Raw genomic sequence first — 21,539 nt, forward strand, 5'->3', positions numbered from 1 at the left:
GCACAGTACTCTGGGGTCATGGTAAATCAAAGCCAGCTACCTAAAGGAGATGGTGTAGAGCTGCGGTGTACATGCGGTGACCTTTGCTGGAGAACTCTGTGTGCCTTTTGGATGTGGCAAGGGAGCATCGCTTGCACACTGCTGACTTCTTGGGGAGGACCCTAGGTGAGGAGTGGGGGTGGGGCAGGAGGTAACTCTTCTTGGGAGGTACCTCCAGAGCTTGTGGGAGGATCTCGCGGCTTCCTGGAGATTCAGTCAAGGATGACAAGTTCAAGTGAGGTTCCAGATCCTTATCGAAATAAGGGTCAGAGCCAGCAGAGTCTGATGGATGCCCCAGCCCTGATTGATTTCCACCCTGACAACACAGGGGGTGTCTTGATAGAAAACCTCTCCCCATTCCCTGGGCCCCCATCTGTGCTCGGGCAGCCCGGCCCCTCTGCCCTGTGCCGGAGGCCACTCCAGGAAACTGGCGGCCAGAGAACAATGCCTGCCCTTGGCCTCAATCTGCAGAGTTGGGTCTGCACTCTCCATCAGCGAGAACTGTCCCGAGATTTCCTCACTCAGGACTTGTGATTCTGACCCCAACCTGGAAGTGTCAGGACCCAAGGAAGCAAGAAAATACGTAATTTGTCCCGCGGGTTCAGAGCTGGTGACTTTGTACTGTTTTATTCAGATGCTTGCCCAGCCCCATCCATCCTGCTCTGCTTATCTCAGCTTACCCTGCCCCCTGCCTGTTTGTTCTTCGTGGTTTCCAGTGTTTTGGGGGCTCATCTGGGAGGCAGTGCAGCACAGAGGCTAACGGCCTGGGCCCTGGAGTCAGCCTGCCCCTGCCAGCTGTGACCCCATGCCGGAGACACCACCTCTCTGTGCCTCAGTTTTCTCATCTGTAAAATGAGGGTCACAAAGATGTTCATCTTATAAGGCTTGTACTTAATATGGGCTGAATATGGTCATGTCCATAAAACACTAAGAATGGTGCCTGGCACATGGAAAGAGCTCTCTGTGTTAACTGTACCTGTGCTTAGAACAGAGGAAGGTGTCATAGCCTTCTGGGATAGGATGTCATTTTTTCCAAGTTCATAACTATAGTAATTATCATAGCTATCATTTACTGTATGCTTACTCTAAGCCGGGAGCAGTGTTTAACCTTTTACCTGTATTCTCTCCTTTACTCCTTGAATTCCAACAAGGTAGATACTATCATTACCCCCATTTTACAGAAAAAGACACTGGAACTCAGAGAGATTAAGCAACTTGCCCAAGATCACACAGCTAGCAAGTAGCGAAGTTGGAATTTGAACCTGTGGCTGTTTGGCTTCAAAGCTCATGCTCTTCCCATGATTCTGGGCAGTTTGATAAGTGAAAAGTACAAGCTGTCAAGTTTCTAACCCGCTACTTCTAAATAAAGAAAGGAACAACGAAGCCATGAGACCGAGTGTGCGTGTGGCTGGCTGTAGTTCCTGCTCAGACAGGCAGTGTCTCGGTGGGGTTTACAGTCAGTCCTCAGTGGGGGAACTCAGGGAGCCAGCTTTAAGAGAGATGAGAGTGGTCTGAACTTAGCCCATGGATGAGGCCATGCACAGTCGTCAAAGGGGCTAGAAAGGACTTATTGCAGATTTTCATTCTCAACGGTCTAGCCCTCTCGCCCTACCACCTGTCTTGCTGACTCTTATTTGCTTTCATGGAAGCAATAAATGTAGGGGTTAAAAAGGAAAGCTTTAGGGTATAACTGATTCCAAGTGCCAGCTCTGCCTCTTACAGCTGTCTGACTTTGGACAAATTATTTAACTACTCTGGGCCTCAGGAGCCCCCTATGGAGCAAGAATAGCAAGAATAGCACTGAACCTGCCTGGGTTGTGGTGGCTAGTCAGTGAGGTAATGCATAGCTTTGCAGCTAAGGACATGCCTGGGCTCCGGCTGTATGACCATGGGCTGCTAATGTGACCTCCCTGCCTAGTTTCCTCATCTGTTAGGTGTGGATAATAATAGTGTCACCTTGCAGGGCTATTGTGAAGAGTAGGTGAGACGATGTATAACAGACTTGGCTCTTGATGGAGGTCGGTGAGTACTTAATAAATATTAGTGTTTATGACAATGATGAGACAAAAGACTCAGGATGCCAGCCTCATAATGAGTTGTCAATAACTGTGACTTTAATATAAAAACAAAAGCTCATCCTTGGGAGGTCCAGGCCTGGTTGTAAAGACAAGACCTACGAAGCCTGTGGCCTCTCCCAGGCCTCTGGGGGGTAACGTCCCGTGTGGGTCTGACCAGGGTCTCGACCCCTGGCCAACCCCTCCCCTCTCTCCCTCCAGCAGTTGCCTGTGGGGCCCGACCTGCAGAGCTGTGACGTTTGAGCTGCCCCGAGCAGGGCCTGCCACAGGAACTCGGATGCAGTGGCCAGATCCGGTATCAGGAAGAAGGTTTGGGGTCAGAGGTGCGGTGCCTCGGAGGCTTGTCCTCCTGCAGGACCCATGTGACAACCGAAGGGAGAAAGCAAGCCCCGGCTCAGGGCTCCAGTGCAAGGGGGCGGGGTGGGAGGAGGGTGGCAGTCCAGTGTCTTAAGACCACTTGCCGCTTCCAGTGCAGTCAGTGGTCACTGGGCCCAAGTTTGCAGGCGAGCGGGCTGCCCGGGGGCTGGAGTCAGAGGGGGAGACAGAGTTTGCTGGGTAGCACTTCCCCTGCCTGTACCTCAGCCCCCCGCCCATAAAATGGGGCTGCTGATACCTGCTCCAACCTTTCAGGGTTGTTTTGAGGATCAAACGAGTAAAGATAAAACAAGATCCTTGAGAGGGCCGAGGGCTGAATGTCAATGAGACAGCCCAGTCCAGGCACATGGCACCCCAGGCAGGAGCTCGCCAGGTGGGTGGTAGCCAAGAGGGAGAGAGGACAGTATCCCTCCAAGATCCACAGCAAAGCCGGCTCTAATCTGGACGGAAGTCAGGGTCCGGCCCCTGAACCCAGAGGGGTAGCCGCAGTCTGACTCTGGGGGTTCCTGGCCCCAGTCTTGAGGAAGAAGCTGGCCAGAAGCTCAGGCTGAGGGACAAGGTATCTGGGTGTCACTTGGAGTGGGGAGGCATCTCCTGAGCTAGAGGAGCCCCTGGGAACAGGGATGGTGTCTGACTTTCACAGCATCCAGCACAGCAGCCCCATGCAGCTAGGGCTGAGGAGATGTTTATGATAATAAACACTAGTGCAGTGAGCATGAAGGGGACACAGCTCACGTGTGCAAAGATGCGGTTGTCTTCCCCCTCCCAATACTGCGTTCAGCTTTGCTCTCGAGCCCCTGCCTCTGCTGAGGGTGAGAGAAATAACCTAGAGGAACTCAGCCACTTCCTGTTTAATACTCAGCCCTTCAGACTCACCACTCAGTTAATTCAGGACAACATCCCCTCCTCTCTCATCCTCCCAGGATTACAGCTGCCGTGGCGCTGGGGAGGGGACACAGGTGTGGCCGGTGGCCATCTTCGGTCGGAGCCGTTGTCCATTCTGCGGGGCCTGGCACTGCTCTCTGCTGTGGCCTCCTGCCAGCCAGCAGCCCTCATGGCCACTTCCTGGAGCCTCGGGGCTGCTTCCCCAGTCACAGGGCATGTGGGAGTCTGGGGTGGTGGGAACTGCGGTAGTTGGACTGGGATGTCCCCTCCCTCAGCGTCCTCAGCTGTGGCCTTCCTCTTTGCCTGCACAGACTGACCCCCCAGAGCCATCTTCATGAGGGTTCCTGGCCCCAGACACTTACCCTCACCCATTGCCAGCTAGGCCTGGGATTGGCTTCCCCAGAGACATGGAGCTGTGTGAAGAGTGGGTGGAGACTAGAATAGAATCGAGGTTCTGTAGGAAGGAGGAAGGGAGAGTGGGTGCTGGGGAGACAAGAGAGTCTGCTACCCAGACACCCCCTCCACATCCAGAAGTACAGGGCAGGGCACCTGAGCCTCCCCCATCCCACTGCCTCCACCAGTCCCCAGGCCCTCGCCAAATAAGATGGGGAGCAAGGTCATGAAGAGGGACAACCTCCATGGTGAAGGGAGGGGTTCACTAAGGGCAGAGGGCTCCAAGAGCCCCTGGAGCTGGCCCAAGACCGCATCAGGTGGGAAGGCAACTTCCATGGTGTCTGCAGGAAGGTGACCATTCGAGTTGCCCTCTGGTGGCTCCAGCTGTGGCAGCAGTAAGTCACCGGGGACCTCCTGGGTCCAGGACATGAACTACACTGGAGGGGGTCTCGCTGGCTCCTGTCCCTTTTGTGCTCACACCTCCCCAGTCTCTCTGCCAGTCTTGACAACTGGCTGGGGACAGGGGGAGAGGGCTGCAATGAATGCTGGTTCCTACCCCTGGCATAAGGTACAGCTGGGGAGTCCAGGATACCCAGCCTCTCCACCTCTGTTGCCCCCCAAGCCTAGCCCAGTCCTCCCTGATAAGTCAGAAAATGACCCTCGTGCTTTGCCTACTTGTTTCCCTGTGTCTCACCTCCCAGACGGCTCTAGTTCCAAGATGACTAATAGATTTCACCTCATGTGCCAGCTTGTGCTGATTGATAGTGGCCATGTTGGAAAAAATTGTGAAGCCTTGTCAAGGTGCATTGTGGGAAGACTAGCTGTGATCGATTAGCAGTGTCTGCCACGAGTGCAAGAGTAGAAAGTGTGGTGTGTGTGATTTTAGCTGCTCCCCACTCCTCTCGAGACCTGTTATTCTCCATCAGCCTGAGCTGGAAAGGTCTGGGGATGTCTTGTGGCTGACATCGTCATGGGACAGATCAGAGTCTCAGTGTGCTGGGAAATGGTTAACAGTTGGCTTTTGGGGTCGGGGTGAGGCTGCTTTGTAGCTTTTGCCAATTTCTGTGGTGTGAATACTCCCACCGTGGTTGAATTTCTAGCTGCCAATGTGAACACAGAGTTGGGAAGAGATGAGCACAATCGGCCCTCACAAGACACCATTTGAGTACTTGTATATTTTTTCTAAGAACTATAAAGCCTGCCACCCCTCAAAGCTCTGCCAGTGGTGGGCTGTTCCAGGAAGGGCACTGGACTAGAATTCAGGATCCCTTACCAACTGTGAACCATAGGTGAGTTACATCCCTTCTGAGCCTCAGTTTCCTCATCTGTAGAATGGGAGCTGGATTGTGGTGAACCTCAGTACGGGGAAGCATTGGTCACAAAGCATGATTTGTGAGACATGCTCCCGCAGCACCGAATCCAGATGCTCTGCCCAGAGGTCTGCCGTGACTCCCTGTAAAGCCAGTATCCCCGCCATGGGACTGCACGGGAGAAGGACTTCCTGTTCTCTTTGATGTGCGCCTCAAAAGGGCAGAGGCTGCCTCAGATCTCGTTCAGTTTCCCTTAACATGCCGTCATGCTTGTCCCTGACAAATTTCTCTCCATGGTTTTTGAGCTAGTCGCGTTTCCCTCCTTCACCGCTCCTCAAGGCAGAGTTTGCCCCCTTATTTCACCTACATGTGTGCCTCCTTCAAGCACGGGGGCCCCATGGCCCTGGGAGGCTGTGCCAGGCTGCTTGCACGCCACGGTAGTGGCAGGCCTGGGTTCGGCTACTCGCTCAGGCACACGTGAGCTCCATGACCACGAACACATACTTAAATTCCCTGGGTGTCGGCTTTTCCATCTGTGGAATGATAATAGTCGCTACTTCACTGGTTTGTTGGGCGGTACATAATGTTCTTTGCATAGTGTCAGGCTCGGAATAATTGCTCAATAAATGAATTATTATTTGTCCTAACAAGGTCTTGAGTGGAGGCAGAACAGGCCAACCTATAGAAGAAGATCCCCAAAGTTGGCAAACCATGGGTGGAGTGAGGCCAGGGCCTCATCCTAGGAGTACAGGCAGGACTATAGGCGCAGGGGGAGTCCAGAGACAGGACGGCTTCTGTTAGTCCATGCAGGATTCCTCACTCTTGGCACTATTGACATTTGGGGCCAGATAATGCTTTGTTGTAGGAAGCTGCCTGTGCACTGCAGGATGTCTAGCAGTACCCCTGGCCTCTACCCACTAGAGACCAGAAGCAGCCTCCCAGTTGTAACAATCAAAAATGTCTCCAGATATTGCCAGCTGTTCCCTGAGGGGTAAAATCGACCCTGGTTGAGAACCCATGTTCCCCCAGACAGAGTGTGACAGGCACTGTTGTTAGCTACCCAGGTCCTAGGAGAGCCAGGGTTACAGAGCATCTGTCCTGGCAGGATGGGTGGGTCGGCACGTGGCAGAGCCAAGTGGCAGGTGGTCAGCTGCAGGCAGCCTGGCAGCAGGCACCAGGCGGCGTAGGTTGGGGCTAAGACCCCAGCTGCTGGGAGCCCAGCAGTCAAGCAGGGTCAGTTCACGCCTCATATGACGTAGAACCTGGGCACACTCTGTGGTTCTCTGCTTCTCTGTCCAGGACCAGGACTGGATCCAAGGTCTGGACAGGGCAGAGCCTTCTGTACGGGGGTTGGGGAGGGTGGTAAGAGGGGAAGACAGAGGAGGGGCCCCACCCAGCCTGATGACCTTGATGACCTCCAGTCTGGAGAGCACAGGCTTCCGGCTAAGAGAGACCAGGTTCAAACCTGTGCTCTGTTACATGGAAATTAAGCCTACAGAAAATAACAGATGCTGCCATTTAAGACAGGGAGACCACCTTAGGCAGGCTGCTTAACCCCTAAGCCCCACGTTCTTCATTTGTGAAATGAGGATAACGCCAGCCCCACGTGGTTGTTATAAGGATTGAATGTGCCCTTATAATGGCCATGTTTAGCATTATGTCTCGCACGGCATAGGCACTCAGTAAATGTGGTTGATTGAGTGAATGGGTGAATCCTCACACAGCAAACCTTTCTCCCTTAAATCCTTTTGTTCGTTTTAGTTCTCTTCTCTGGAATTTCTCCAGTTCTCTGACATAGGAAACTGTTGATTTCCCAACGGAAGGAAATGAGTTACTCATCTCTGTATCACTAGAGCATCAGGCCTGGTAGATATTAGGTGCTTAAAAAATGAAGTTTTCCTTCCTCAGAGGGCAATGACTGTGCCTTATTCATCTTTATAGAGCCAGAGACCAGCACAGCGACTGACACACAGCAGGCATTCATTAAATGTTTGCTGAATGAATAAATGAACATACTAAAGATGGTTCAGAGAAAGGTGTGACATAGAACACTACCTGGGATTCTTTATTGGAGTCCATGCCTACGTGTCCCTTTAGGAGGAACATGACTGTCTTACTTGGAGGAGGTCAGCCAATCCCTGGGAAGGGCAACAGTGGCCTCACCGAGGTGGTAGGTGACAGGATCGACTGCACAGCCATGAGAGACAGTGTAGTTTGTTAGGAAGACCCCTGGATGGGGAGTCAGGAGACCTGGGTTCTGGTCACATCCCTGCCACCAATCTATGCAGTGATACTGCATGGTCACTACCCTCCTTGGGCTTCTGTTTCCCCATCCATTCAATGGGTGCTTGGTCATGCCTTGGTGTGACTCTGTCTTTTGGTGCTTGGCCAGGGTGACCAGTCAGTTAATAGCCATGTTACTGAGCGTGGCCAAGTGACCCACACTGGAGACCAACCAGTGACATCAAAGCACGACTGAGTGTACAGTCGGCTCCCCAGCCACCTTAGAGCTGCTGGCCTTTGAACACAGCACTAGGTGAAGCATCCGCTCTGAAATCCAGAGGTCTGATAAAAGCTGCCAGGGGCAGGGCAGTAGTTAGATTTTCCAAGGGGCCTAAAGATTTTCCAGGGGGACCCTTGAGGACTGTCATTAACAGGGGAAAAAATGTTAGTGATAGAAAAAGTCTTTTTTGATAATTCCTCTATCCCGCTCCCCCTGCCTAAGGTACAGAATCAACTAACAAACAGGGGCTTTTCACATCCTGAAGTCTGTGTAAGTGACAGGTAGGGGAACGCTAGCCTGGAAGAGCTTGACAGAGCCAAATTCCTTTGCATCGGAAAAAGGGGCCCGTAAAAGAGAGATGAGAGGGTTGGGTCCAGAGAGAGGGGCCAGAGGCTGAACACAGCGGGCATCCAGGGGAGAGGACTGGAGAGGGAACAGGTCTGTGGACGATTTGGGGGTGAGGTGAGTTGCTTTCTGAGTGAGAGGCATGGAGAGAGGCAGTGGGATGAAGAGTCAGGAGCTCTCCTGGTTACTAGCGGCTTGTCCCTGGGGGAGAAGCTCAGCCTGTCTGTGCCTCAGTTTCCTCATCTACAAGGTAGGCATAACAGAATCTACTCTGGAGTGGAAAACACTTAGAATTGTGCCCGGCATGTAGTAAGGACCACAGGAGTGTGTGCAGTGATGGTGATGGGGCTATAAAAAAAACCCTTGAAATCGCCAGTAGAATTTACATCACTTGGGAGGACCCAGCAAACTGCCCTTCAGGGACTAGGCTGAGTGCCAAGTCTCACGTTAGCTGCCCGGCAACACCTGGTGATACCTGTGCAGCCGAGGCTGCTAACAGCGAGCCGGGCCATCACCAGGGTTCTGCTGTGTCACCAGGGACACCCCACCTCCACCACCACCAAGAATCTGTGCCCTGGGAGCCCGGCGGGTGCAGGACATCTGCTCTCCATGTGGCTAAACCGTCCCCAAATTGCCGTGGGCTGAACTTTGCCACCAGCCTGTTTCTCACGAGGACACTTCCCCCCCACCAAGAGGCACGGACCTTCCAGCTGGGCTGGCCCCTCTGGCAAGTGCACTTGGGGGATATTTTCAGGTTCTGGGTGACATTCCCCTGCCCCTCAGCCTAATAGGTCCCAGATGTCCCCTCCTCCCTCGACCTCCCTCCCTCTCACTGTTCTGAAACCTCACTGCCGGCCCGCCTGGGGCCTCCTCACCCAGGCATTACACCCCTTGACTGTTTTTTTTTTTTTAATTTAAAACATTTTGTTCCCCCTTAACGTGACGGCTTGACAGAGGCCAGCATGAAAGAGGCTGTTTCCTGCTGGAAGGGGACCAGGATGGAGAAACAGGCAGCTGAAGGCGGAGAAGGAAGCTGGCTTTGGGAACGTGAGGAGCAAGGGGAAACATAAGCAGTCTTTATTGGCTGAGCATAAAAGAAGCGACGGGAGTAGCAGCTGTCTTAACGTGGCCAGGTCACCAGGGGCTGGGCAGACACACCGGGCCCAGCTGGGAATCCCACGGGCCCTGGGGCTTTGGTGACTCATGTTTGCAGAAATGCCTTTCAGTTTGCTATCTTTCGGCTGCTGCTTTTTCTCTCCCTTACCTCCCCACCCGTCCTCCTGCCCCTTTTGCTGACCATTTGAATTTGTAATTCTCGGCCGTTGTCCGTAATGAGACAGGGCTCTTGCTGAGGCCTGTGGGAGGGAGGAGGGAGAGTAGCCGCAAGGAGGAGGAAAGAAAGGAGAGAGCCTGGAGGGAGGGTAGGGCCAGGGCACAGAGGCGGGCGGTGAGAAAGAGGGAGTGGGCAGCGGACCCAGGAGGGCAGAAAGCCTGACTCAGAGCTTAACAGAAACCAGGACAGGCCCGATAAACATCAGGCGGGGAACCCAATGAGAAACCTCCTTTGGCCCCTGCTGTTCCTGCCTGTTTTCTGTTGCATTTCATATGAGCGTGGAAAGACAACGGGCATGCTGATTATCACAGCCTCCAGGTTCTGTAACACTCTGACCCTTGGCAAAAAGCCTTGGTGCCCAGCGCCCTGTGTTCGGCAAAGCCACCGTGTGCCCAAGCTGGAGCGGGTCCCAGGGAGCCCGTTTTGTGGGGGTCGGAAGCTGAGGTGTGGAAAGGACAGTTCAGGAAGTTAGGGCCCCGGCCTGGCTGCACCTGGGGCCCAGACCTCTGGATTTCTCATCCAGTGATAAAAATACAGAGATGAAATAAAGGGGGAAGAGATTATATTGGTGACAGTGGGCCAGGAAAATACAAACTTCGAAGACCAGATGGAAATCCCTCAGCTGAAGAATTCTTGGACGCTGCTTCTAAGCAGCCTTTAAGGCATTGGCACTGACCCTGGCATTTTCTCTCTCTCTTTCAGGACCTCCTGTAAGTACTCCCTCGAAGCCTGGTCTCACGCATCTGAAAGGCCTTGCTCCCTGCTGGTAACCGGGCCCTGGGTGGGGGGATTGAGCCCCCTACACCCACCACTGAAGTCTGCAAGGTCCCTCCAGAAGGTTGACACGGCCGTCATTTTGCTTTCCACCCACCTCTGCAGCCTCCAGGGCCAGACCGTAGTTGTGCCCCGGGCAGAACACGTCCCAGTTGCAATCTGAAAGGCTGGTTTGCCCCATTGTTAGCCTGCTCCTTTGTCCCCCAAAGAGGCAAGTGGAGTCATAGAAGCACCGAGTATTAGAAGGAAGAAAGAGATCATCTCTGGTCGTTTCTGGTCCTTGAAAGTCCCCTGCCCTTTCAGTAAACAGGTCGGTGAGCGGCTCTAAGTGTCGACTGCTCCTGAGGATGCGGTGTCCGCACCGCTGAGTGGGCATCTCCATCTGGCCAAATCACTTCGGGCAGGTGGCGGTTGGTGGTGGTGGCAGGGGTTTTATGTAAGAGAATGATGTCAGCAGGTTAGCTTGGGAAACAACACAAACTAGAGGCAGCCTGTCGGGCTCCTTCCCCTGGCATCACCCTAAAGCCAGAGGCAGGGCGGGGGAGCTGAGCCATTTCCAGAGAACCTGAGAAGAGCCCGAGGAGACCGTCTCCTCGAAGTAATGGATCCAGAGAACAGGGGCATGTCTTCTGAGGACAGCATTTGATATCCCAACAAAAGGCCCAGAGGTCGCCGGGGGAGCTGGGTATCGGAGTTGAAAGGGCCGAGCCCTTCACATCAGATCTTTCTCAAGCATACTGAAAGCAGCCCTATCATCATCCCTTCCTCGGAGAAGTCATTTCCATAGCTGTTCTCTTGATATGAACCAACAAGAACAGCCGCCTAAGTTGTAATAAGACCACGATGTTCCATTCCATCTGTGTCCTGAAAGGCACACTGAACCTGGGCTGACGATCCCGCCCAGCTCGCTCGCTGCTCAGTTACAGAGAGGAAAATCCTGTCATTCCCTGAAAAGAGGAGGGATGATTTATCATCCATGTTTTGGATGTCAGATCTCAATTCCTGTCATCAATCTTCCAAAATAAACTCTGCCATAGGAAACTTCGACAGACCACCTGCTGGAAATGGGCTGCTTTTCCCCTTCTTTGTGACAAAGCCAAAAAGAGTCCTCACCTCCCCCCATTCCAGGGACCTCCCGCATATACCTCGTTCCCACAGCCAGGCTGCGGGGCTAACCCAAGTCAGCTCTGGGCCCCTGCCTGACTTGAGGGCTGCCCTCACCAGGAATGCAGCATCCTGAGAGCTTCTGCTGGCCTCACCCCACAACTTTCCGCAGCCAGGGAGGGGGCTGACACTGCTGGGGGCTCTGCAGTGCAGAGCAGATCGGTTTGTGGGGGGCGGGATATGAGCCTCTCCTCACAATCCCTGCCTGCCCAGCCACCACTCCCGTGGACTGAGGGAGAGGAGCCCAGGTAGCTTCCCTGAATTCTCAGCCTGACGCAGAAGAGGCCTGAGTCTTCACCCAACTCTGGCTGAAACCGCAAGGCAGGGTGAGGAGGAAATGGGAAGCTGGCCGGGGTGGAAATCACCCCCTAGCCCGTTCTCTCTGCTTCCCGCAAAGGAAGAATGCCACCAGCCAGAGGCAGGGAGAGGGAGATGGCAGCTGGTTGCAGTGCCTGTCTGCCACCCTCTGGGTGTTTTTCAGGGGCACCTCTGGGGTGACACTGGTTACTGTGGTCAGTGCCTAGATACCACAACCATGGAGGATAGATTTAAGCAGCAGCAGGAATCATCTGAGCGGTGGGGCCCTCCACTACCCCACCGCTCCTGTCCATGGCAGACATTGCTAATCAATTAAGAGGCTTCTTAACAGAATGCTTTAGTCAGTCACTACCAATCCACTGGAGTCCGCACTCAAGCAGACAGTTGCTGGCCATCCCTGCACTAGATTTAAGAGAGAATTTCTTAATTACAGGAATTGTGAGACTGAAGCAGATGACCAAGGGAAGTATGCATGTCTCTTTCTCCGAAGGAATATAAGGAAATGTATGATGTCCAGCTGCCAGCCCTGGTTGAAAATGATCCTTGCTGAAATACTGGCTAACACTTACTATGTGTTAGGAGCTCTTGTGCTTTTATGGAAGCAGTGTAATCGAGTGATTACAAGCATGGACTCTGGAGGCAAGCTGCCTGGGTCCGAATCCTGGCTCTGCCACTTCTAGCTGTGTGACCTTGGACAAATTACTTTACCTCTCTGTGCCTCAGTTTCCTCATCTATAAAATGGGAATAGTAATAGTACCTGCCTCATCCAGGTGTTGTAAGGAATATATATAATTATATGTATGTATATGTATATATGTGTATATGTATATATATTATGCATACATATATATGTGTGTATGTACGTATATTTTTTTCCATTTAGAATGTATTAACTCATTTAAATTCTAAAAACAGAAGACTTCCCTAGATGATCCCCAAAGATTCTGACAAGTCTTTAATTTTCAGGAAGAAATTATTATTCTTTGTATTTTTATAAATTAATTTACTATTTCATTTTATTTCTACCCCATCTCATTCCAAGAAACATTTCGGGGTGATTTACAAACTAGATAAGGAAACAGTGGAGGGGAGTGTGGAGAGCAGAGGCAAGAAAACAAGGAGAATCCAGAGCTGATGACACCACAACATCCTGTGCAGATGAGCCACAGACGCAGCTTTGAGCTTCTTGGTGGTCAGAGCAAAGAGGGAAGCAGAGCTGTTACAAGAGTCAGGGGGCAGTAAGGTGGGAGCACCCCTGGCTGTTGGGGGAAGCGTAGCTTTCCCTGGTGCTGAGACCCTAGAGAAGTTCCTCCCACGTACAGGTGATGTCGTTGTTCAGTACACAGGAGCAGTGGGGAAACTGCCTCTCTGTCCCTATCGGGGTTAGACCCCCTCTGTGAGGTTGGGAACTCCCCACAGGCCCGTCTGCCTTCTGGGACAGGAGGGAGGTGGCAGCCCCTTGTTGGCCCACTCCCTGATAGCATTTAGAAATGACAGGAAGGGGGATTGGCTCAGTGCTACAGCTCTGGTTTGAGAACGTTGGGTGCCCGAGCTGTCTTTGCGGAGCTGGGAGAGAAGGGGCTGAGTCCCCCGGTTCGTGGTACCCGCCCTCAGGTTCGTTCGTTCACAAACATGAATTAAGGAGCTACTAAAAGCTCAGCACTCCTTAAGGCACTGGGGACACATCCGTGAACAAAACAGAAAGTGCCCTGCCTGCCTTGGGAGCTTACGTTTTAGTGCCTGGGGGCAAAGCAGAGTAAAAGGGTGGGCACAGGCTCTGTGCTTATGGGGCCACTAACCAGCATCCCCCGAGCTTGGTTCTCTGTGGGGGCATCACCCCACCCCTGCCCCCGCCTCTGGGATGTCCTCAGGAGCAAGGGACCCGGTGGGTGGGGTGGTGCCAGGGGCATTACTCCTGGTGCTGCCTGCGTTGCCTCAGCAGCCCTGAGGCAGATGGACTTGTCTCCAGGTGGGCACCCTGAGACACCCTCCTGGCGCCGCTGTGGGTGTATGGGAAGAGCAGGACATCTGGAAGGAGAGAAACTCACCTGATGGCAGAGCCTCTGGAGGGCGAGACCGGGGGCCAGCTCCACGCACCTCCCGGCCAGTCCTCTGCTTTTCTAATGACTGCAGCATTCAGCGCTCGCTCCATGCCAGCCCCTGTGCTGACTGCTCTACACAAATTATCTCATTCAGTCCCAAGAGGTAGATATGATTGTTCTCCCATTTACAAGATGAGGAAACCGAGATACAGGGAGGCCAAGCGACTTGCCCAAAGTCACCGACAAGTAAGTGACAGCCAGGCAGGCTGACTCCAGAGCCCTGCTCTTAACTAAAGCCTGCTTCTTTCTCCCTTACCAAGACCGCATCTCTCCTGACCCCAGGCCCCGGCCTTGCCAGGGTGGGGCTCAGCTCCAGAAGCTCTCTGCAGGGGGTCCTCCCGCTCCGCATGGCGCCCCATGACACCTCACCAGGCAGCTCCTAGAGCAGTTTCTCCGCCACCCTCTTGTATCAGATCCATCTGGAAGTTGGGGGCCAGAGTGAAAAACACATGACTTTCTCAGAAGTTGCTTTGTTCCTGAGCCCCCTCCTGTGCATATCACTATGCGAATATCTATTATGATCAACATTTTTTTGAATGTTTTCCTCTTTTCAGTGGGATTTCAGATCCATCATATGGAGTCTTTAGTCTATACCCAGAACTGTTCTAGGCAGGAGTCCTAGGGTCATAAAAAAGAGCTTGAGAAAGACATGGCTGTGGTCAGTGAAGACAGACTCCTGGAGCCACACAGGGTGGGGTCCAGCCTCCTGCTTCGCTGCCAGTGCCAACCCATTGTAGAGAGAGTGGCCTGAAGCTAGTTAGAGGCATTAAAGGAAGTAAGTCCCACTGCCCCCTTCACCATCCCAACATAGAGCAAGAGGCCCCCTAGAGAGGCCCACACCCTTCCCACCTCCTGCTCCCTGGCCATGGTCCATCAGCTCAGATGGGGCAGGCCCAGCAGAAGTGTCCCAGGCTGACTGGCTCCATCAGAGCTGGCATCTGGCTTCCCCTGTGTTGTAAGACAGGGAAGACCAAGCTCCAGCCCCTTGGGCGCTTTCCCAGGCCAGGACCAACACACATGAGTGGGGGACACTGAGGCACAGAGGCTCAGAGAGAGGGGACATGCCGGTGAGTCCCAGAGCCCTGATGATCCTTGAGGGACAGAGATATGAAGGGACATTCTTGTCTCTCTGTTCCCTGCACCTGCCCTGAGCCTGGCACAGAGGAGACTGCTGCTAACTGCTTTTCTGAATGAATAAATGAATGAATGAGTGAGTGAATGCATGCTAGAACTGAAAGGAAGCTTAGTGATTATGGCCCTCTCTTCATTTTGTTCATAAAATAACAGAGGCTCATAGAGCACAAGTGACTCCAAGGTCACACAGGTGGCTGGGCTCTGTGGAACAATACCCTGACCTTCCTAAACTTCACTCTTTCCCCCTTTATTTCAGGGTCCTGCTGGAAGACCCGGCCTCCCGGTAAGTAGCTTTCATTTCTTTTTTCCTTTGCACCTCTCTCACGAGCTCTTTCTCAATCCAAGCACAGGAGAGGTTGGGTGGCTGCTTTCCTCCAGGTGTGTCTGGGTGGGAGGCCTCTCTCCAGCGTCTCTAACCTACAGCTGAGGGTGAAGCTCCTTGGCACCTTTCCTGGGGCCCAGGCAGGCAAATGACTGCATGCAGGCCCATCCAGGGCCACACCTGACTTCCATACTGGTGACCCTATAATGGGGGGCTGGATGGGGAGGCAGTCCCCTGACTTACTGGGTGTCCTCCTTACTGGTATGCACCAGCTTAGTTGAAGGCCACTGTCCCTGCTTTGTCCTATGTCCTCTGGTAAGAGTAGACTCAAAAACTTTGTTTTCCCCCCAGTTACCATTTCTGAGTGCTAGAGAGGCTGGGTCAAGTAACCATGGGGACTCTGGGACAAAAGTATCAATAGTACTAACAGCCATGTCTCACTGAGACCTTCATAGGTGCCAGGCACTCTGCTAGTCCCTCTTTACACATCTGATTTGTTCACCAACTCAATGAAATGGGTATTATTATGCCCATTTTATAGGTGAGGAAACAGAGAGAGGTAAAATAGCTTGTCCGATTGTCCAAGCTTCAGTTGTAGACCTGTTTGGGGTCTCGTGTTACCACACACCATCCCATACTGCTGTTTCCTGCGGTCCGTACTCGACATTTGAGGACCATCTTTAAAGTCTTCAAAGACGTTGCCCTATGGGGTGTAGCCTGGGGCATAGATGCATTGAGTACCGGATACCGTGGGCTCTTGGATGGGTAGTGGCTCAGGCGAGATGCTGTAGCCAGCCAGAGGGCCGAGGTGGGCGTGGAGGGGGAGCCAGGGCTGGCACCAGGCTGCCCTCTCTCCCTGTACTGAAGGCCACACCCCCTGGATTCCAGAGCCTTCTGTGCATCCCTCTTATCCCTGTTACTCCTCTTTTAGACATGAATTATACTGTAACCTCTTGACTAAACCAGCAGCTTCTAGAATTCATGTCCAGCAGTGACTTTTTAAATGAAATGCATGTGGGCAAATGTTTAGCCCTTGGAAATGAAAACTCTCCCAGCAAGTACGAGCCCTGGAGCAAAGGAGGACAGAGGACACTGTCCCATGAAATCCAAGGAGGGGGAAAATCAGCTGACTGGGAGAATGTGGGCAGACGTTGTTTTTTTCTGACAGTGTCCACCTTTAAAAAGCATTTGGGGGCAATTCTCAGAGCAGGGGCTGCCGCACAGAGTTTCCAGCCTCTGGCCATTCCATGCCACTCCCTAACCCGAGCATTTTATGGCCAGGACTGCAAAGAACATTAGTTTTAAAAAAGAAATGAAAAGAAACCAAAACATACCTCCTGCAATATCACTCAGAAGCCCAAGAGTGAGTGGGTTGTTGGGAAGTCGGAGCCGACGACCAGCAGGCCTGTCGCCCTCAGCAGGAAGAGTCACAGTCCTGCTCGTGCTTCCGAGCAAAGGGACCTGGGAGTGACCCACAGAAAGATTTGCTGATGCTGGTCTCTTGTGAAATACAAAAGTATGAAGTACACACGTGCTTATAAAAATCACTTGCCTGTGGCCATACTGGGCTCACTACCTGTAGATGCAGTTTACACAGCACTCACCAGGTGCCAGGCACCCGGAGTTAGCATTCCAGAACCATTGTCTCTTGGCATCCTCCCAGCAGTCCTGGGAGGGAGATCTGGATGTTCAAGAAACAGATCCACGTGTGTGTATGTATGTGTGTGTGTATATATATATATATATATATATATATATATATATATATATATAACAGATATCCACGTATCGCTGCAACCCTGCCACTCTTTCCCAAAGCCTGAACGCTTTACTAAAGATACCTTCAGTGTTGACAGCGTACATGTAACAGCAGCCTAATCCAGAGCTGGTTGCTATTCCCTGGTGCATCCACATACATCTTGGGATGCTAACCGTCCCTCGGGGTGTTTTGCCTAAGTGAGGTCAGCAGACACAGAATCACCCCAGAAATGCCCACCCTTCAGGGGAACCCACAAACCCAGCTCTCTCCTGCCGGGACAAACACCGTCTGATTTTCAGCCCCTGTTGTTTTCCATCCTTCCAGGCCCCTGGCAAACCCCAAGCCCCACCCCAGATTTTATGGGTTTGCACATATATGATTGCAAAAAAATATTCTCTACCAAAAGAGGGAGGAACAAAACTTAATAAGCAGATTTCCAGAGTGAGAAGATGTAACCCCTGGCTGCAAAACAAAGCAGCTCCCTCTCAGCAGCTGAAACTCCTGTTGCGGCTGAATCCACAGGGCGCGCTGTTGGCGTGGGACGGGGTGGGGGCTGGGTGTGGCGGTGAGGAAGGGCAGGACTCTGTTGGTGGCCTTCGCAGACAGAGGGCCTGGGGAGGAGCTGGGGGACATGGGCCCTGCTCCCCAGCTCCGGCAGAGATAGACCAAGGGAAGTGATTCACCCATCTGTCACACGGGAGCTGCCACTCACCCTGCTCCGTGGCTTCAAGTTCCGCGTGACGAGGATGCGGCCAGTCTGTGGGACTGAAAGGGGCGAGTTCACCCACATGACGCCTGGGAATCATCCCAAGTGCCCATGCAAACCAGATCTTGGGTGTGTAGCTAGCCATGGGGTCCTTCACGTGCTGGCCTGGCTCCAGTCACATCTATATGTTTCTGCCTCCATCAGGGGGACAAAGGTGCCATTGGGATGCCTGGACGTGTGGTGAGTTGGAGCATCTGTGCCTGCTTGTGTGGCCATTGCTTGCTTCCTCGGGCTGGCCTGTCCTGCAGACCGTGGCAAGGAGTTGCCTACCCCACCCCAAGGAGGGGTCGGACCTCTCCCTTCCCCCACCCAAGTCTGCTTCAAGGAGGAGGGAAAAGTTTTATTCCAATCCTTCCGATCTTGCAATATGGCCTTACTCTCCAGAGAACTGCCATGGCAAAGGAAAAATCCAAAAACTGGCATGAATAAAGCTCATCGCCAAATCACTACTGAGGACTCCCACCCACTCCACTCCCTAACCTCCCGAGGCTGGCAGCTCACCCCCAGATTTACAGCTGCTCCTGCAACCATCCCCCGGCAAGAGCAGCGAAAGATGGCAAGAAATGCAAACTGAAAATGCTCTACAGAAACTGCAGTGGAGCCAGCTTCCGGAATCATCTTCCCTAGACAGAGGCTAGTGATGCAGAAAGGGCTTGCTTCCAGGCAGGGCCTCCAAATCCTCAGCAGGAGGCTGGGGGTTAAAACATTCATCGTTTCCAGCTGAAAACAGTAAGATGATGAAAGGGAATATTTGATAGGGAGCTTGTATCTCAGAAATGGGAAGGTTGGTGCTAGGCTTTAAGGTCCCAGCACCAGGGTTTTTCCTGGTGGCTTCTAGCCTCTGAGAGTCTGGAATGGGCAGCAGCTGGTGGCAGCCTAAGGCAATGATGGCCACACGCTGGCCTCACCACCCCCCAGCCTAGTCTAGGCCGTGGCCCGAGCCGCTCTCCCCGTCTGACCTCTAACTCCCCACCAGCCGCCAGCCTCAACCTCCACCCTGGCTCCTGGTGCCCCAACTTGCCCCGTGCCATCCTTCCACGTCACTCACATGCTTTGCCTGGTAACCTCACCTCCTGGGCCGGGTTGGCCTTAGGCCTGGGTGTGGCATCCTGTGTGAGTCTGCTGACCTGGTGTGAATCCAGTGCTCAGAGAAAAGGCACCAAGTCATCGCTAACACTTGAAAGTGCTGCCGGTGTGCTTGGCATTGTGCTAAGGGCCTTCCACACGTCAGCTGATTCGGCCCTCACGAGAACTGCATGAGGTGGGCCCAGTTTCTACCCCATTGTTCAGATGAGAGAACTGAGGCTCAGATGTTAAGTGTCTGTCCCAAGGTCACAGGTCTAGGAAGTGGCTGATCAGGGACTTTAATCCAGGCAGTCTGACTCCAGACCTGTGCTCTTGACCTTGATAATGGAACTCACCCTGCCCAGACCCCCTCCACTGGCATCACAGCTCTAAGGAGGGTCTGATCCTTAGGAAGAAGCCACAGTCCTAGGCCTAGGACCTGGGACATTTCAGAGGTTCAGGACAAGTGTTCCACGTCACAGAGCTTTGAGCTCCCCAGGGCTACCCAAGAACTGTCTGTCAAGACATGGAGGCTGGGAGCCCTGGGCCACCCCCGCGTGCAACTGTCCAACCACGTCCCAGATCGCAGCACCGTGCAATTCCTGCCTGACCCTGTCTCTAGGCTTCACTTTTCTAACTCCAAACCCTGAGTCCCCCAGGCTGTCACTGGGTCCTTCTCTGTGTAGATTAGGGAGACTGCATTCAGCCACCTTTCTCAGAGGCTGGCTGTGGGTGGGCCTGGGCCAGGCACGTTCTTCACCATAGCCCTCCGAGATCCTGTTTATCAATGAGCGTGTTGAGACTCAGTTTGCCCAGGATTGGGGTAGAATTGGGCCTTGTACCCAAGACACCAAAGTCCTTGCTCCTGACAGGTCAGCTCCAGGAGTCTACCCCGCCTGCAGCTGCCAGCCTGCAGGGAAGCCTGCAAAGTGCAAAGCAATCCCTCCAGGCCTGCCCCTCCTGCCCTCCTTCTTGGGCCTTGTGGATGTGTCCCCCCCACCCCGCCAGGGAAGTGTCCACCTGAGCCTCCGGTGGAGCAGGAAGGAGAGCCACAGGAGGTCTCCCCATTTCCTTCTACACAAAGCTATTTTCAAACCACTTTGGTGCTTTCATGCTGCTTGTGCTCTTTTAAATGTGACAATGGACCCATTTGGCTGCACAGTAGGAGTCCTGGCATGGACCCCCTGATAAGAGCTGGGGTGGCCAGTGGGTGTGAAATGCCTGAGTTGTTCCCATGATCCACCAGAGGTGGCTCCATGGGCTGCCACGAATGAGGGTGGATTGGGGCCGTCTATCCACTGGTCACTGTGCGCGCAGGGGTCTTTGGCCATGACCCACATTCCTCTGCACCCCGGCCACGTCCTCCATCCCCCAGATGTGTGTGTCCTTCTATCTGTCTTCCCGTGTCCCTCCTCGCATCTTGCCTGGCCACCCCTAACGACTCCTGTCGCATCTATTGGCAGTTTTGTGCTTGGTATTCGGTTGGACCTTCAAAACAACTAGACTCCACCTCACCACAGAGTCCTTGGGAAAGTCTCTCCCACGGCCACCCCCTCCTCAAATGACCCCGGCAGCTGGGGCCACGGCTCCTCAGGCGATTTTCTGACCTGGGTGTGTCCTCCCTTTTCTCTGTCTCTCTCTGTCTCACACATACAGACAAACACACGCGCGCGCGCGCGCACACACACACACACACACACACACACACACACACACACACACACACACACACACACACACACACACACACACACACCACCCCCCCCTGGCAAGGGGGCCTCGTAAGGCCCCTTCCTTCTTAGTTACCTGGCTAGGGCCGGCCCTCAGGCTGAGACACCAGCCGTCCACGTGCTGTGCTCGTTGGACTCGGGACCTGTCGTGTGTCAGCATCTGTGTTTGTTTTGTTTCTTATTTCACGGTGACTTCCTGTGTTGGGTTGTTGTGCCATTAACACGAATTCTTGTGTGTGTGCTTCTCTCTCATCCTTTCTTTTTTCTCTCCCTCCCTGTCTCTTCCCTGCACTCCATGTTGCATGTGGCCGCCACAGGGAGGAAAGGGCCAACCAGGCGAGAAGGTGAGTCCACACTTTCCCCTCCGCACTGCCACCCCAGCCTCTGCTCCACCTCCTGGACTCTTGGGGGGGCTTCCAGAGGCCCCCGTCCCCTCCTCCTGGCACACAGGCCCCAGCGGAGCATGCCAGCCCGGCCTGCTCTGCCCTCGCAGCCTCTCACGGCCTGGTTTCCTAACAGCTTCCGCACCATCGGGCAGGAGTCTTGGGATTCCTGGACTAAGGTCCCAGCTTCCCTGGCTGAGGGGGTGTCCCCTGCCCACAGAGGCTGCATGCGGCCTTTTCGCACTGATTTCAGCCTTAGGCACTCCCCCTTCCCAGAGGCAAGGAGAGCAGCAACTGCTGTTTTGTGTAGCTGGTTCAGGCCCTCCCTAGCCCTCCACTGGTCCCTCAGATTTAGACACTCTATTTGTGCTGCTCCAGAGAGAGTCCCCCCAGGGAAACACCCAGACACACTCCCGAGGTTATAGAGTGGAGTCTCCCAGGAAGCTAGAAACCCAAGGGGCAGTCCTGGAGCATCAGCCCGGGTGGGTTCTGAGGGTTTACAGAGCAATGCTGCTAACCAGCTCGCTCTACAGATGAGGCCCAGAGAGCCGGTGGGGCTTGCCCAAGATCCCACGGCCATAGTGATGACTGGGGGCCAGAAGCAGACCTCCTGATACCCAGCTCTGTATTTCCTTGCCTGGACATGGCAGCATGTATCCCTGCAATAGTCTCTGTCTCCAAAGTAACAATGACAACAGTAACAAGAGCACCTACCATGTACTGAGCATGAATTGTATCAGGCGCAGTTTTAAGTGTTTTGCTC

General features: G+C 53.5%; 1 protein-coding gene across 1 annotated transcript in view; it reads left to right on the forward strand.

Moving 5' to 3' along the window:
• Positions 1 to 21,539, forward strand: part of COL13A1 (collagen type XIII alpha 1 chain) — a gene marked incomplete at its 5' end in the record, with an annotated part of 111,037 nt that overhangs the window by 15,398 nt on the left and 74,100 nt on the right. The window contains 8 exons of the mRNA XM_082642849.1: positions 2,316 to 2,437; positions 2,585 to 2,669; positions 5,417 to 5,554; positions 9,640 to 9,702; positions 9,961 to 10,024; positions 15,008 to 15,034; positions 17,743 to 17,778; positions 20,711 to 20,737. Coding sequence (XP_082498975.1) covers positions 2,316 to 2,437; positions 2,585 to 2,669; positions 5,417 to 5,554; positions 9,640 to 9,702; positions 9,961 to 10,024; positions 15,008 to 15,034; positions 17,743 to 17,778; positions 20,711 to 20,737 — 562 coding nt within the window. The remainder of the gene's footprint in view (positions 1 to 2,315; positions 2,438 to 2,584; positions 2,670 to 5,416; positions 5,555 to 9,639; positions 9,703 to 9,960; positions 10,025 to 15,007; positions 15,035 to 17,742; positions 17,779 to 20,710; positions 20,738 to 21,539) is intronic.

This window comes from Mesoplodon mirus, assembly GCF_964341445.2.
Source record: "Mesoplodon mirus genome assembly, chromosome: 2".
NCBI classification, from domain to species: Eukaryota; Metazoa; Chordata; class Mammalia; order Artiodactyla; family Ziphiidae; genus Mesoplodon; species Mesoplodon mirus.